General features: G+C 46.5%; 1 protein-coding gene across 1 annotated transcript; it reads right to left on the bottom strand.

Moving 5' to 3' along the window:
• Window positions 1–1,466: 1,466 nt before the first annotated feature.
• AKAP14 (A-kinase anchoring protein 14) lies at window positions 1,467–16,007 on the bottom strand. The gene is made up of 7 exons (XM_072955711.1): window positions 14,882–16,007; window positions 11,877–12,024; window positions 9,117–9,283; window positions 8,929–9,020; window positions 4,743–4,922; window positions 2,213–2,265; window positions 1,467–1,678 (listed from the first exon to the last, which is right to left on the bottom strand). Exons 3-7 carry the CDS (start codon window positions 9,271–9,273, stop codon window positions 1,546–1,548), a joined length of 615 nt encoding a protein of 204 aa, XP_072811812.1. The 5' UTR covers window positions 9,274–9,283; window positions 11,877–12,024; window positions 14,882–16,007; the 3' UTR covers window positions 1,467–1,545.
• Between the last annotated feature and the right edge of the window lie 673 nt (window positions 16,008–16,680).

Here is a 16,680-nt window from a genome sequence, read left to right as displayed (position 1 = left end):
TAACCCACAGTTAATGAACTAAACAGCCAGTTGGCATGTGGCAACGCTTATGACCCCTGAATTTGAAGTTATTTTGATTTATCATTGTTGCTGCCTAACCTAATAAATCTATTATTGCTAAAAGTTAAAAGGAAACTAGGCCCTAAATTTGTGAGCCCATCTACTCCCTGGTGTAATAAAACCTAAATTTATATTCACCATTTAAAAATACTGTTCTGTAAGAACATTACTTTTTGTTACTGGTTCCTAGAGACTGAATGGGTTTGTTCTCTGATTTTCATTCAGTAGGCAAGGTAGTTTAAATGCAACAGTTTTGTGATACATGAATATTGTAGATTTTCATTGGATTCTCCTATCTTTTCCACAGAGTAGATACTCAACAAATGCTTGTTGAGTAAATGAAAGAAAATATATGAATTTATTTTGGAACTTTACCATATCTTTCATCAGGGTTTGTTCAGGAAAGCTCTGCCAAAGAAAAGCTTTGGTAGCATATTCTTTGGGAAAGAGGAGGGAAAAATAAAAAGGCCAAAGGCAGTTTATTTTCAGCTCATGAAAGTTAATGCTTGAAACTGTGTTTGGTCACCCAAGCCATAAGTCAAATGGGAGGAGGGCTATTGTATTTGAAATACATTTTTTGTCCTCCAATGAGACCCAGTTTCCCACTTCCTCACTTGTTCCTTTGATAAGATTTTCCCTCCTTTTTTAATTTCTTGTACACATATAACAGTTAAGAAGAAAGAAAAATTACCCACAGCCTTACCACTCAGTTGTCTTTAGTATTCACTGTTCCTTCCAGTGCTTGTCTACATAAATACATATTCTGACATACTTGTAAGTAACCATTCATAATGTAATTTTGTCTTTGGTGTTTTAAAACTTTACAGCCAGGCAAGACAGCTTCACAGGGCTGGCAGGGACAAGTGATGATCTGGTGTGACAATGGGAAGAAGACAAAAAATAAGTAAGGGTGGAGACTGAACCTTCCCTGTTTCATTGCACCCAGTCCTCAAGTCAGCCTGGTGCCATCACGGTTGAGACGCTGTGCTGCAGTAGGCAGCATGCCCAGTTTCAGAGTTTCAGAATGTATTGTTTAACAGTGAGGCTTAACTTGCAGGAAATTAAGGGGTCTGTGAGTAGGGAAATCCTTGAAACTGGTTATTTTATGAGCTGTAGAACTGGTGCCATTTTTCTGTTCCCTAGTTGCGCCCATGAAAGAGGTGTGTCCGGGCTGGAGACTTAGGCTGAAATGGGGGAATACACAGCGAAGGACCAATCTCAGTTTGGTCTGATAGGTGAATTTTAGCAACTCCCTAAACTCAACAACTTTTATACTTGTAAGACTCTGATGCAAACAGTGATGGGAAAAACCTTTTCAAAAATGGAAAACAACTTATTGGTTACTCTGCTAATATGATGGAAGTTGCAAACTGGAAAATGAATGAATGCAGAAAAATCAATACAGCTGGATTGTGTGCCACAAGTTTATTATTCAATAAATACTCTGTGGTTTGATGTGCAGTATCGTATGTTAATACACTGTGATTAGAAATCTAATCCTACGATATTCTGAAAGATTCCAATACTGTTGAATTGGAACATATTTGGATTAATTAAAATACATTTGGCCTCAATAATGTCACTCAGCCATTTGTCTCGAAAGCGAATCATTCCTGGTCTGCAGAGGAAGAAAAACAAGGACACGCAAAACTTTTAAAAAATGAATCAAAACATTGAGCCAGGGATTGACTCCCTGTTTACTCTATTACATTCCTAGTGAGCAAAATGCCTTTTCAGAGTAGGGGGCACAGGTTGTCTATTCCTTAGGCCCAATGAATAAAAAGATTTATGAGCTTATACGTAAAGATTCTTTAAAAGAGCTGCTGTACAAATAAAAGGGATTATTATACAAGAGTTAGTTACAAGTGAAGTTTCCCATAGAAATAATACACATGACCTACTTTGGCCCCACCCTACTCCAGCAACTAATCCTCAAATTTATAATCACTGAAAAATGAGACACTAAAAATAAAAACAATTTTCCAGAACAGTGGCAGAATCTTACTTTCAGTTCATCCTAATGGAGTAGGTGGTCCAAAGAAGAAAAGTGACCACTACATAAATTATCTGTAGCTGTGGGCCTGCTGGATTCCTGGAGTGTGATGACCTTTTCTCAGTACCCTTTTAAAATAAGTCTCTAAGTGTTCATTACCTGTGAACTAATGATTGGCCCTCAAAGACATAAGAGACATCAATGGGTGTATCCTAAGAGAGAAAAAGGCAACTGTCAGCCTAGAACAATCATACCAACTCGTGATTCTTTCCATTGCTACATGTGTCATATGTAAGCTCTTAAATTTCTAGAATTCATCTTCCTTGTGAATTGAGGGTCTATAGATGGCAGTTGTTTGTCACTTCAAACCTCTGTTCTCCAAGGAGAGAGGATATAGCTCAGTGGTAGAGTGCATGCTTAGCATGCACAAAGCCCTGGGTTCAATTCCCAGTACCTCCATTAAAAATAAATAAAAATAAATAAGCCTAATCTCCCGTCCCAAAAAAGCAAAACAAACAAGCAAAAAAGACCCAAAAAAACTCTCTGTTCTCCAGAAGATCTTTTTGGCAACAGATACCCTGAGTCTCCACAAAATTGGAAACAAGTCAGGAGAGGCTGTGCTCTCATCAATAGGAGTGTAAGTCACGTGCCTTCTTTATGTGCTCTGGCTTACTCAACTGACAGTACCAGCTTACCTTGTAAGGACGGCCTAAGAATGAAATCATACAGATGAATACAGCTCAAAAACATTTTTAAAACAGTACAAAAATGTAGGCTATAATATTGTCTCAGTGGTGTCTCCATCCAGTATCCCCTCCAAAATTATACTTGGAATTGTGAGCAAGAGCCCATCTCCCCAGCCCTCTCTCTGTGTGGTCTCTGGTCATGGTCACTTTTACCTCCAGCAGCCTCAATTTCCGATCTTAGACCTTGCCAGTCAGCAAGACAGCTGATGGCGGGATGTATGGTCAGAAGTGAGAACACGTATTTTACCTCTTTAGATCACTCCAGGTTCTAAACTCTCCAAATGGGTAAGTTTGTACTGGGATGGGATGAATATAGGACAGAGTTGGCTCACTGTGTGGTTGTATGTAAAGCCTTAGAGTCACACAAAGACTCAAATAACTTCAGTGAAAGGATGAAGGCAAAAGGGAAATAACATTTTTATGTCTGCTGTATTCCAGGCATTATGCTTGGTACCAACCCTGCTTTTCTGAGGACCCTAACCCTGGAATCATGGATGTTATATGAACTCCTTTCACACCAGCTATCAACATATTTCATATTCATGGTCTACCTAGTGGACCAAGCAGTCATTCCTTCAAGGACTTATTGAGTGCCTACTATTGGCAGGCCTTGTTTTACAGCAAGACAAAAATCCCTGCCTTCCTGAAGCTTACATTCCATTGGGGGAGCAGACTATAATGAGATAAGTTATATCGAAGATCAGAAGGTGGTAAAGTGTTATGGAAAAAAAGCAAAAGCATGGGAGTCGGGGTAGAAGGTGCAGTGCAGGGGGTGAGCGAGCTGGCCGTGCACATGCCTTGGGGAGAGGCTTCCAGGCAGAGGGATGAGCAAGTGCCGAAGCCCTGAGGCGGGACTACACCTGGCTTATTTGAGGAGAGGGAAGAACAGAGTGGCTGGAGCAGAGTAAGTCAGGGGAAGTTGTGGTGGGAAAGCAGAAATAACGAAGGACCAGACCACACAAGGCCTTGTGGGCCCTCACTAGTCAAAATGTGGTCTGTGGCCCTGGGTCCTGATCAGTATCACCTGGGAGCTTCTTAGTGATGCAGAATCTCAGGCCCTGCCCCAGACCTGCTGAACCAGAATCTTCCTTTTAATGATCCCTGAGTAATTCGCATGCACTTCTGAGTCTGAGAAGCACGTTGGAACTTTTGAAACAGAGAAGTGACATAGGCTCATTGATTTTCCACTCTGGCTGGCTGAGAAGAGACAGGATGCAGGTAAGGGTGGAAGCTGTTGAAATAACTTTGGTGACGGATGATGGTGTCTTGGTCCAGGGTGGTAGAGGTGGAGTAGGAAGAAATGCTTGGATTCAGGGCCAGGTTTTGAAGGTAGGGCCCTCAGGGTCCCTCATGGATTGGATGAGGTAGGTGAGGGAAAAAGAAGAGCCAGGGATGCTATGGAGGATTTTGGCCATCAGCTGAGATGAGGAAGGTGCAGGCAGGTCAGGTTTGGAAAGGCAAATCAGAAGTTCAATTTTGGACACAAGAAGTAAGATGCTTACTAAACATCCAAGTGGCAGAGGTCTGGGCTGGAGGTGGAAATTTGGGAATCATAAGCTAGAGGTGGCATTTAAAGCCAGGAGACTGGATAAGATTGTCAAGGAAGTGAGCATAGAGAAAAGGTCCAAGACCTGAGTGTTGGGACATTCCAATACGAAGCGGTTTGTGAGAAGAGGAGAGACCAGCACGAGACTGAGAAGGAATGGTCAGTGAGGCAGGAAGAAAACCAGGAGAGAATGTTGTTCTAGAAGCCAAATGCAGTATTTCACTGAGGAGGAAGTGATCAGCTTTGGCAAATGCTGCAGGCGGGCCAAGCAGGATGAGGACAGAAATACGACTGGTCAGTTTTACAAAGAAGAGGTCATCAGTGGCCTTCACAATAGAAGTCTCCGTTCTCACTGGAGCCTCACTGATGGGAGCAGGGCGGAAAAGGAAACACTTACCGGAGGTTTTTTTTTGTGGATCTTGATGGTAAAGTAGACACCGGCAGTAATCTGTGCAATGGGTATCTGAGCAGTTGGGATGCTCCAGCGCACACAGTAGATGTAGTGGAAGCTGTGGCCCATGTCTTCCCTCCTTAAAAAGTCTGTGTAGTGCACCCAGCGGCTGTGATACTCCCACTTCTGTTTATAGAAAAAAGAAAAAGCACACAGAGGAGGGAAAGCAGACATCTACACAAGTTCACTAGGTGAAGGTGCACAACAGGAGGGGTTACAGCCCTGCTCCTGGAGTCCATCTCTAACACTTTTGACTGAGATTCACACTAGAGTCAACCCCCACTTGTCTCCAGAGCTAGAGAAGAGAAAAAGTGGAGCTGAAATAAGTGAATAGTGCAGACATCACTTGAGAGTGGGCTTTGGAGTGCAGGAGGGCACACTCAGATGTGTGTGTACATACACACCGCACACACACACACGCACCTCCTTCCAGACCCTTACTCGGAAGGCAAGTTTGGTTCATTGGAAAATAATTAGAAAGTGATTAGAACCTGTGTTCTGCTCACTCCACTCCGGGAGGCCTGAAGGTGTGACTAGAAAGTAATGAGGCTGATTTCACAAGCTGTTTTTGAAAGTCAGACTCATTTCGTTGCAGCCCTAGGTAGCAGATAAAATAAGGTCAGAAAAGGGATGGGCCTGGCAAAGGACCATCCAGACCCCTCAGATCCCTTGGCAAAGCTTCCCCATCCAAAGCGCTAATCTTACTAACACCTGGGGTCCACAGACGTCATGATGCAGCCTTGAGTCTCAGCACCAGGCCTTGAAGGCCAGAGGTATTCAGCGAGTTTGACAGAACCCCCTTGCACTGGCTACTGGGGCACTTCCAAATCAAAAAAGATCGTGAATTAAGAGGAAGGTCCACAGAAGGAAGGAAGTGGATGACAGTCTGACAATCCCAGTGATGTGGGGAGAGGTGTGGGAGGAGACTGGTAAAAAGATTTCAGGCCCTCCTAAAAAAAACTAGACTGGCCTTCTGCCTCAGCTCTTTATTTCAAATTTCTACCCGATTGGCTGTTCCCATTAGCCAGAGAGGAGCACCAGACTCTAGATTCCTTGAGATCAGGGTCTGTGTCTTCTTACAGAGATCGTTGTTCCTTTTAACGAAGGAATCCAACAGTCAACCCCTCAAGGCCCACTGGAACATGCTTTTTTCCCCCCACTTTTCTATATTAATATACTTTTTCAGGCCTAATGTTTAATCACAGACTTTGTAGCATTGAAGTGGTCCCTAGAGATCACCTAACAAAGCCCCTCACTTTGCAGATGAGGATCCTGGGGCCTAGAAATAGGAAGGGACCATCCAACACAACAGCTGAGACGGGCCCAGGCTCCCCAGCACCTCAGTGCTCTCTCTACCCTATCAGATGTCTTAATTCTAAGAGTTTCTAAAGCAGCCTTAGATAAAAATTCAGCTGTTTCCATCAGGCCAGTCTCTCCCCATTTTTATCTCTGTACAGGCAGCTTTATGTAGCTGCAGCAAGTGTGTATTATCCTTGTGTTTTATCATTTTTACATAACACGGCTTCATATACTCACTTCTAGGAAACAGTGTCTCATTGCGCTGCTCTACCACGGATGGCTTAGCCAAGTACATATTGCTGGACACTCAAAACCAACAGGCATCTCGAAGTATGTGCACAAAACTGTTATCAATGGTAAGTGTCATTTGAGGGAGTAGAACTGGGTTTTGTGGGGGTGGAAGGGAACCTCCCATTTTCTGCTTTGTGTCTTTTTCCTCACTGGGTTTTTTTTTTAATAATGATGTCTTATTTTCATGATAAAAATAATTTTAAGTGTTTTAGTGTTTTAGGTATGGGGAATTACCAGTTTTCCTTGTCTGAAGAACTTGTGTACTCTTGTGGTCAGACTGCATTCCTGAAGAAAATAAACCAGTTATGCCCAGTGACATAAGTGTGCCTGCTCCCTCCCTACACACAGGCCTTCTGACACCAGGTGTAACCATTCTTATTCACATTGCAATACCGTAAAATCTTTTGAATTTGCATTTTTCGTTGACAGTAAACTCTCCATTACTTTTGTCATCAAAAAGTACTTTTCCTATAATTAGGTGGAAAAAGTATATCAGACAGACCTATGATCAAAACTTCATTTTGCTGTTTAATCAGAAGGACTTCGAACAAACTGCCCGACCTCTCTGAGCCTCAAGGTTTGTCATCTGTAAAATGGGTACACTGATGTACGCGCACACAGGTTTGTTGTGAAGATTCAATGAGACAATGCACGTGAAGTACCTGGTGGTGCTTGGCACATAGTAGTGCTCACTCAGTAAATGGTAATAACTCCTAATTTGCCACCCCCTGGCGTATGGTGGCCTCTGGGAAATCTGCAGTAAGCTAGACAAAGCTCTCCATCAGAAGTGCCTGGCACTTAGATGGTAGACTTGACTTCTAGGGCTTGCTGCATTAGTGGGGCTGGGAACAGGGTGATTTTTCATCGAGTTATATAGAGCTTTTAGCTTTTCAGTTACCTTCTACTTTCTAATTGTTCTCTGTCCTCACAGCAGTCCTACAAATGGGTAAGACAAACACTTTGACCTAGCTTTTCATCTGTGAAGAAATAATGGTATGGAGAGAAGAAAAATCTGTTCGTGTATTCAACACATACTTATAGAGCATTTACTATGTATCTGACCTTTCTAGGGGCTGGGGACAGAGCAATGAACAAAAGTCTCTGCCCTCATGGATTATGCAATCTGGTGGTGGGAGAAAGGCAACAGGGTAAATAAAATCTAATCTCTTAGGTAGAGCTAAGTGCTAATGGAAAAATGTCGGAGGAGAGACGGGTGCGATTTTAGATGATGTGGCCAGGAGAGGCCTCAATGAGCAGGTGGCGTCTGAATAAAGAGCTGAAGAGAGGGAAAGCATGAACCATAAGGAGATCTCAGAGGAGGGAGTTCCAGGTAAAGGGAATGGCAAGTGCAAAGGCCCTGGGGTGGGGGTGTGCCTTAGAGTTGAATGGCAAGGAGGCAAGTGTGGCTGGAGTGAGGAGGGTGAAAGGGGAGAAGCAGAGAGGTGATGAGGTCTGAGCAGTCTGGGGGGAAGGTGGCGGGTAGAGACTCAGATCACGTCGGGCCCTGTAGGCCCCTGTCAGGACTTACTTTTGCCTTTAACTCAGAATAACTAGTGGGATCTGTAGGGGAACACTTTCCTGCTTGTTCTGTGTCCCATTCCAGTCTGATTCCCTGGGTGCAGCAGGCAGGGCCTGTTGCCCAAACCCAAATGGAGATGGGGGCCAGGCAGGAAGGCCTAAGAGTGACTAGGACTTTGCACCATTCCTCTTCACCCTGCTCCAGATCCCCCTTGCCCTGGGAATGGAAAGTTTTGCCATCGGGTCACAAGTGGAAGTTGTGGAGCCAGAAACCCCTGACCCTTCCTCCTTCTCTCCTGACTGGGCCTTCCCAGGTGCCCTTCGGGCGGAGGGCTTGAATGGGCTGACCAGAGGGACAGAGGCAGCTGGAAACTTCTCCCAGGGTCAGGGAGTTTGCCTCCACCAATTTCTACTGGTTTCTCTTCCAAGGAAATACAGTGAGTGGGGATTTCAGGCCATTCTTCTTTATTCACTGCACTGGTTATGCAAAGCAACTCACGGCCTTCTCCCGGAGGCTGCCAGGATAAGCCCTCAAATGGGTCAGAGCCAGGTCCATGAGGAGAAAGAAAAGGAATTTATGAGCATGTACATCTGACTGTCCAGTGAATATGTTTCAAAGCTAAATAAAAAGACTTGTGATCTATGTGCCTCCCCTGTTAATATGAGCACTCTAAAGTTGGAGATGGTGAACTTCTATTTTAGGGGGGCAGCTCCCTCCTTAGGCCACCAGTCCCCCAGTTAGAGCAGCAGCACGGGAAAGTTGCTCACTGAGACTATCCGAGTTTCCTAGGGAAAAGAACGGTTAGGATGATACCAACACTGGGAAATGCGATTGAGCTTTTAACCTTCAAAGACTATCCCATCTTGATTCTGAAACCCAGATGAGGACAGTTTTTACTTATTCTGGTCGCCTATGAAATAATCTCTTAGGCTTTCTAGAAGGACTTCAAACTTTTCATCAAACAGGAGCCTTTCTATTGTTCTTCGCCTTTGTATGCCAAGCTGGAGTGGTCAACTCACTTACCAAGACAAACTGCTCAATTTGTTTACGGCCCCTTTCTGCTGAGAATTCACCGTGTGTGACCCAGTCGATGTTTTTGATGGGGTTTTCAGCTTCTGCAAACAAGGTGGGAATTCATTAGTTGCCTCCTCTCCTTGTGTGGCGTGTTACATCATCAGACAATCCTTGAGGCACCCAAACAGGATTACCACCTTTCACGGACTGAACAGCAGCAGCGATGACATCCTCAGCTAGAGCTAGAGCCACTTCAGTTACACTGGTGGTGTCTTGTGTGTCCGCCGTCTGGCTTGTAGACTCTTTAGCCACGTTTACTTCCTCCTGAAATCTGACATGTTTCGTCCACTTCATTTTCTTTTGACTGGAAAAAGAAACTCAAGAAGTTACCTTTACGTGTGTGTGTGTGTGTGTGTGTGTGTACACTCATATTAAGTACAGACTATGTCTTGAGAAATCACAAGATACAGGAAATGGTCATTTTCTCGATGGAGGGGATTAGGGGCTGGGGTAGGAGTGAGGCCTCACTGTTTACCCTTTGTGTCTGGCTGCTGAGATCCACTATTCCTGAAAACCAAGGAATTCCCCCATCTCATAGCCATGAAGACTTAAGTCAAGCAAGATGTAGTAGAATGATTTCTAACTTTCTTAGAGTTCTAGCAATATTGATTTCTAGTTGAGTCTTTATCAGAACCTCAATCACTGCTTTAGGTGGCTGAGGGCATGTGGCTTTTTAAAGATAAAGTGAATAAAAATGATGAGAGGCAATACAGTATAGAAGGGGCTCATTTTCCACCTTTTTTCTTTTGGATTTTCTAGGTATACAATTATCTGTCAGAAAGTATCACTTTTCACCACCTTTCTCCCAGCAGTATACAAGCATGAGCTTTGGGTAACACTTCCGGGAAAACGGAGATGAAGGTGGAGGTGATGAGCCTGCTTCTCTCGCGTGGGGCTTCAGTGGGGGTGCTTCCTGGTGTTACACCATAAGCGTGCTGCTGCTTCACGGCTTGAGATTTATTAAGAAGATATATTTGTCTGCTCTTGTTTTAGTAAGATGTTTATCATAAGTGATAATTAAAATTTCCAAATGCCCTTGACATCTACTGAGATTGTGGAAATTAGAGTTACCAGGGCTGTGAAGGGTTTGTCACCGAGCTAGAAGTCTGCACATTTTCCATGTTTCCCCCATCTTTCCCCTTGAGTCTTAGATCATCTTTTTTCCCTGCTATACTAAAGTCTCTTCACTGAGGAGCTATACCTTACTTCTAGCAGTTATAAATCCCTTGCATGGCGGGTGCTGCATGAAAGTGGATCTCTCACTCCGAGGGGAGCTATTTATTTTTCAATCAAGAGCAACTCTCAGTTTGGGGTCTTTAATGTACCTCGTTGCATTCAGCTCTCACCAAGCGCTGTGAGATGGTGCGCTGGAGACCTTGCGTTTGCCCCTCCAGGCCCACTGCCCCCGTTTCCCCTGCTGTCCTGGAAGGCAGACCCGTCTGGACTGCAGCAGTGGACTCTCTCCTGCTCTGTCTTCCAGGCCACTCCACACAATGGGGAGACCAGGCTGAAGGGAGGAGAGTGAGCTCGAGGCATATATTCCCTGGGGGTCTCCCAGCCCAGGTCACCTGTGGCTGGCTGTGAGGGGAAGGCGCCACCTGCCCTGGGGCAGCTCTCTCACCACTCAGTTGGGTGAGGGTGACCATTCTCTCCCCTCAACTTTGCGGCCCCACCGTTACCAGCCTCAGGGAGCTGCACGTGCCCTCCTTTCCCTACCGTCTGCCCTCACCTTTGTAAATATTCCCTTTACTTAACCCTTCTCGACCTCTCCTACTTTTTGTGCCAACAGCTTCCTGCTGGGACCCTGAGTCCTGGAGAGGGACTCCTGTTACCGTATGAATCGAGGAAGCCTGTTCCGAGGCTGTCAGCCCAGGAGTGGTTTGAACAGCTTCAGACCTGCCAGGAATGATGCTGACTCGCGTTCACTGGCTTTCCTATCAGCAGGTAAGCTAGTCTGCCTCTGCCTTAGCTCCCTGTTGTTAGACAGGGTCATCTGCTGGGGGCAAATGGAATCTTCTCAGGCTGCCCATCCCAGAGCGAGGACGGACTGAGGGTGGGGGTAAGGGTGTCTGAAGGCCCTGAACCCTAGAAAACTGGTGCTCCCCAGCCCAAGGGTCATGCCAATTTGGCCAAATCAATTTCCCATAAACTCCATAGTTAAAGACAACAGTTTTTTTGTAAATTGGTAAATTCGGCAGGCTTTGGTTAATTAACCATACAGCAATTTGATCCTTCAGAAGATGGCCCATTTGTAATGAAAAAGAATATATATGTATAACTGAATCACTATGCTGCCCACCAGAAACTAGTACAACATTGTAAATCAACTATACTTCAATTTTAAAAAGTGGAAAAAAAAGAAAATGGCCCATTTGGCTACTTGGTCATTCAGTGACTTGGCTTCAGCAAATTATCTGTTAATGAATTAACTGGAAGCCAAATCTGTGACATCCAACACCAAGCAAATGAGGTGGGGGGCCTTGTCCATGGAAAGACCTCCTTAAGACCTTCCCCAAGGAGCCTTGTGCTCCGATGGGAGAGGGAAAGCAGAGAGCAGGGCTCAGGACACAGTCCAGATCTTATCCTCACATGTCCGTGGGACAAGTCACTTTTTTTTTTAATGGCAGTACTGGGGACTGAACCCAGGACCTCGTGCACACTGAGCACACACTCTACCTCTGAGCTACACCCCTTCCCAGGACGAATCATTCTTTATCCTCCTTCCCACTGGCCTTTCCCAGTTCCTTTTCTCCTCTTCCCTTCCTAATGAGGCCAGATGGGCAGAATGGGTGTGAAGAGTCAGGGGTGTGGTCAAGTTTGGGGTCTGGGTGATAAACAGGGAGAACCACTGCAGGTCCTTTTTGAGGAGCCCTCCCACCCTTAGTAACCCCCGATACCTGCGGGACCAGATCCTTGTTTGGAAAAGTAGTAGCCAGGAAAGCCTCAGTCTCTCAGCAGCTTTTCCCAGGGATTCCCAGATGGAATGTTTCCAAGTACTGCCAGGGCAACACCAATTTCAACCAATGGGAAGCGAAGCCCAAATGCCTGTTAGTGAGGGAGGAGGACAGTCAGTCACAGCAACAATCTTACCTGCAGAGCAGGACCAAGCTGTTGTATCCGTACCCAGCTTCTCCCCAGGAGGAGACGGGCTTGCAGAACTGTGCCAGGAAAAATAGTAAGTATAGGCCGCACAGCTGGCACGTCCTGGAGGCCCTCATATGTGCTCGTCACCGTGTGAAGGGCTTATTTACTCCTCACGATAGCCCTGTTAGGTAGGCATCAGTGTTTTCATTACAGTTGAACAGAGGCACAGAGAGAATTAAATAAATTGCCCCAAACTCAAACTCAGAGTTGTCCAACTGCATTGACTGAGTTTTTACTTATTTATTCCCCAATTCTGAGGTTAGGACTTCCCTTGTGTGCTTGATTGTTTTCAAAGATGTCTTTTATGAATCAAGGATGAGCTTATACTATAATGGTTATCAGCGTAGACCCAGGGACAGTTTACTTAACATTTCTAAGTTTCCTTATCTATAAAATGGGGATGAGAGTGCCTGTGGAATAGGGTTCTAGAAGCCACCATCACCCTGATACCAAAACCAAAGACACTGCCTAAAAGGAAATCACAGGCCAAAATCTTTGATGAATATAGATGCAAACATTCTCAACAAGATATTAGCAAACCAAATCCAACAACATGTGAAAAAGAGTATATACACTACGATCAAGTTGGATTCATCCCAGGGACACAAGGGTGGTTCAACATTCACAAATCAATCAATGTGGAATAGGGTTCTTTATGAGGATCAAATCCGATAATCCATGTAAAGACTGAGAACATGCCTAGTACATCATACACTCTATAATGCTTAGATATTATTTCTAGTATTATTATTAATAGTAGTAGTAGTAGTAGTATAGTGTTCTTTTAAATGGTGAAATGAAAAGTTGTTGGCCCTATGTTAGGACCCAGTTTTATTTTACTAATTTTATTAATCCATTGAAGTTCTAAGTCTCAGAACCCCTGCCCTTAACCACTGTGCTTGTATAAGGAGTAGCTGGTTTCTCACCAAACTGGCCTCAATCACAACAAAGTCAGTGCTTTGTTTAGTATCCTCTTTATTCAGGATGAAATGCTGAGCTAGCTGCCTGGAAGACACACACAGACCCAGGGCCCACATACAGATTGGCTGCCAAGATGGTGCAGTGAGGTAGGGATGGTACTGGGGAGGGAGATGGGTGGGAGGTACTGTGGCTTTGTTGGAAGAACTCAGACTCTAATTGAGGGTAGGATTTCAAATCCCAGCTCTGCCATGCATTGGCTTTGTGACTTTAGGCAGATTGTTTCACCTCTCTGAGCTTCATGTGTACAATGCGGATCTTAATAGGAGTCACTTCATAAGGTTGATAAGAAGATGAAATGAAGCAATTCATGTGGAGCGCTCAAAACAAGGACGGGCACACTCTAAGTGTTGTCAGCTGAAAAACAAAAAAACCCAACCTAAAAGTTGCAACAGTTACATTTTATTCAAGGAGCTTACTGAGGATTCTAGCCCAGGAGATGGCCTCTTAGTTCTGAGGAACTGTACCAAAGAGGTAAGAGAGGAGCCAAGATATCTAGGAAGTTTTGTTGAAAAAAACAAATGTAGTCAAACATCAAAAGATTACTGCTAATCACAAAAAGCAGACATCTCAAGTTAATGAAATTAGTGATTCTACATTTTGGAAGATGCAAGAGTCTGGGCTCCTTAAAATTTTTCCTTTGATATGCATCTTAACTATCTAGGGCCAGTATTGCTTCCCAGCCCCCCCATCCTGAACCCCGCTCAGGGCACACCCTGATGGTTGCAGTGGCTGATGGCTTGATGGCAGGCAACATTCTTTGTCCACAGTGCTCAAAAAACATTAGTTACCACAATCATGATGATGAAGAAATTAACCACAACAGGCAGAGTCCAAAAGTATAGGAGTCAGAAAGAGCCCGCCACTTCCCAAAAGCTGGGAGAACGTGCCTGGGACAACAGGGGCAGGTGTGTCTGGAGCCCTCACTGTTTGGGCCCCCTGCCCAGCAGCCAGGGCAGGAGGAGGATGCGTGTGGACACTGGTATTGGGTGAGTCCGCAGGTCCCTGATCTACGAATACGACTGATGATAAGGACTAACTTCAGTTCTGTTCTCTGGTCTGACTCCCACTCAGGCCAACTCTAGTGCCACAGCTGGCCCGGATCCACAGCCCTGCCCTCCTCTGGGTTCCCTGGGGAAAAGAGGGGAAACGGGAAACACTAGGCCCCTCAGTAGCTGCGTTCCCAAAGGGCAGAGCTCTGGCTTCCTGTGTGCCAACCTTTCGTGGGCAAGGGCAGTCGGACCTCTCCTAAGAAGCCCGGGGGCCAGTGATGAGAGGCCCCAGGTGAGGACCTGGCCTAAGAGGCAAGCAGTGGGATTCTTAATTGCCCAGAGGAGAGAGCCATGCAGGCAAGCGAAGACAAACTCCTAGTAGGCAAAGTATTTTCTTGGGGGAGCCAGGAGAGATTTACCAGCCAATTAGAAAGGCTCCTCTTTGAAGCAGGAGCTGCAACTCGGTGAGCCAGAACTTTACCTCCTATCCCCAGCCAAGCCCCTCGCTGAAGCGACAAATTCTGGCCTCGGGGCTCTCCAGATTGAGAGGCCTTTTGAACTCTCTGCAGCGCAGAGGACAGGTTCTTCCAAGCCGTGCCCTCCTACTCGGATGCTTCTGCCTCCCTGGTGAGGCAGGAGCTGGCCAGGAGCTCAGCAAACTCAGCGCCTTCTTCCTCAGGAAGGAAATCTCGAACTCGGCAGCCCCGCTCCTACCGCCCCCCACCCCCGCCATGAGCCTCACCGCCGAGGAGCCCCAAGCCCTTGTCTGCGCGCGTGCCCCCGAGCACCTGCGAGAACGTGGAGCCGCTGCGCAAGGACGTGCCCGGGAGAACCGCCACGAGGCCCTTCCAGACCCTGCCCGGGAGCGGCGGGCCGGTCGGCCCGCGGTGAGCGTGTGCCGCGGCCGCTTCCCGGGAGACCGACGACGCGGGGTGGGCCGTGCGCCCCGCCCGCCTGGGCCTCCCGCCGCCGCCCCGCCGGTCGGAGAGGGCGGGGCCTCCCCTGCCCGCGTGTGGGAGCGCGGCGAGCTCGTACCCAGGGTGCGGTGCTCACCACGGTTGCTTTGGAGCCCCGTTAAGGTCGCTGTGAGCGTCTTCCTGAATTGAGGACATGGGGGGAGGCCCCGGGCAGGGGTGATTGACGCCAGAGCACGAGGGGCCCGAGCTAAAGCCGGGGGGGGGGGGTCCCTTCCGGACGCCACACCCTCGCACCCTGGGCCTTGAGTTCTCTCCTTTTTATCGCTGCCCCTTCAGTCATATTCATTCCCTCTCTGTTTCTGCCCTTGCCTCCCCTTGTACCCTCGTGCTCACCCTATGACCCCTCTCCCTTGTTTATCTTCTTTTTCTCCCCTCGCCCCTTTCCTCCTCCCTACCTCCGTTCTCAGCGATGACGCTCTAGCTCAATGCTGACAATCTCTTGTCGATTGAACCTAGTCGGCCAGCGGGTATCTTTTAGCAAAGTGCGCAGGTGGCAGGCACTGTGGCGAAGTGAAGCCGAGTAAAACAAGATTCCCACCTTCAATGCACTTACAGTCTAGTTGGGAAGATAAGGTGTGCTCACATGAAAGGATATCTAGCCAGTCACATGTAGGTAGCAAGGCACGTTGGATTTGGGCAGGTTCTACATCAGTGTGGCTGAGTGACTTCACATCAAGGCTGAAAAATCACCAGACTGTCCTGGGAAAGGAAAGGAGGGAAAGGAGAGAAGGCGGTAGGAGCCCGGGGGCCTTTCCTAAACCGGGGCCCATTCTCCATCCATAAAGGCCAGAGGCCCTGAGCACTGTGCTGGTCAGTCCCAGATGAGTGGATCCCTGAGAGTTATGATGTTACAGAGGCCTCTCGGCACATTCCAGCCATCCTTAAGCATGCAAGTCTGCCACAGGGCGAGTACCTCATTGAACTGGGCTTTGCTCAGAACACAAGTACTATGGCAAGCTGTTCTCACATGGGTGGACTTCTGATGGCAGTGCCTTGATGTTCTGCTCCACGGTCAGAACTACACTGGGCCATACTTAACAGGCACTGGATGAAAGCTCCAGAGTCATCCTAGAGACCTGACCCACCCTGCCCCAAAGACTAGGCTCTTAGAGGTAAGAGAGGAGAGTAGGCTTCTGGGGGGCTACACTGTTTTCTGGCCTCTAGAAACAAAGCCTAGAAGGAAAAAAATCCATCTGCGGAATGAGACCCTCCCCAGCCATGTGGCAGGTGGCACAGGTTGGGGGGGGGACAAGCAGGTGTACCAAAGAAACCCTTAAGCACATGGGAAAGATTTTTGTTTTCTTGGGACAGTGATGCTCAGTGATGCTTTTTTCCATTGTCTTCCCTTTTTTTCTACTGCCTTTGCTATTACAGTTCTTTGGGGTTGTAATAAAATTGCATACTTGTTTGTAAATTGTATTACCTGACCACTCTCTAGGCCGTATATAGTAATTGGTGCACCTCCATGTTTTCTGGAACTGAGGAAGATGCCTGCCAAGAAACAAACAGATGAAACAAAATGTGTTCAAATTAATAAAGTGCCAGTTACATACAAGATCGATCTGCTAGGCCATTTTCTCAGTGATGCCCTGAAAAGAACAATTAGGTCT

The sequence above is a fragment of the Vicugna pacos genome, chromosome X, assembly GCF_048564905.1.
Source record: "Vicugna pacos chromosome X, VicPac4, whole genome shotgun sequence".
Lineage (NCBI taxonomy): Eukaryota > Metazoa > Chordata > Mammalia > Artiodactyla > Camelidae > Vicugna > Vicugna pacos.
This window is presented reverse-complemented; position numbering and strand designations above follow the sequence as displayed.

Bases quoted from the DNA above. Each gene is read 5' to 3' on its own strand.
- AKAP14 (XM_072955711.1), bottom strand. From the start codon at position 9,273: ATGAAGTGGACGAAACATGTCAGATTTCAGGAGGAAGTAAACGTGGCT. The intron at 9,021-9,116 runs GTGGTAATCCTG...CCTTGTTTGCAG, and splicing joins TGCTGTTCAGTCCGTGAAAG to AAGCTGAAAACCCCATCAAA. The intron at 2,266-4,742 runs GTAAGTGTTTCC...TTTCTCTCTTAG, and splicing joins TCCACAAAAAAAAACCTCCG to GATACACCCATTGATGTCTC.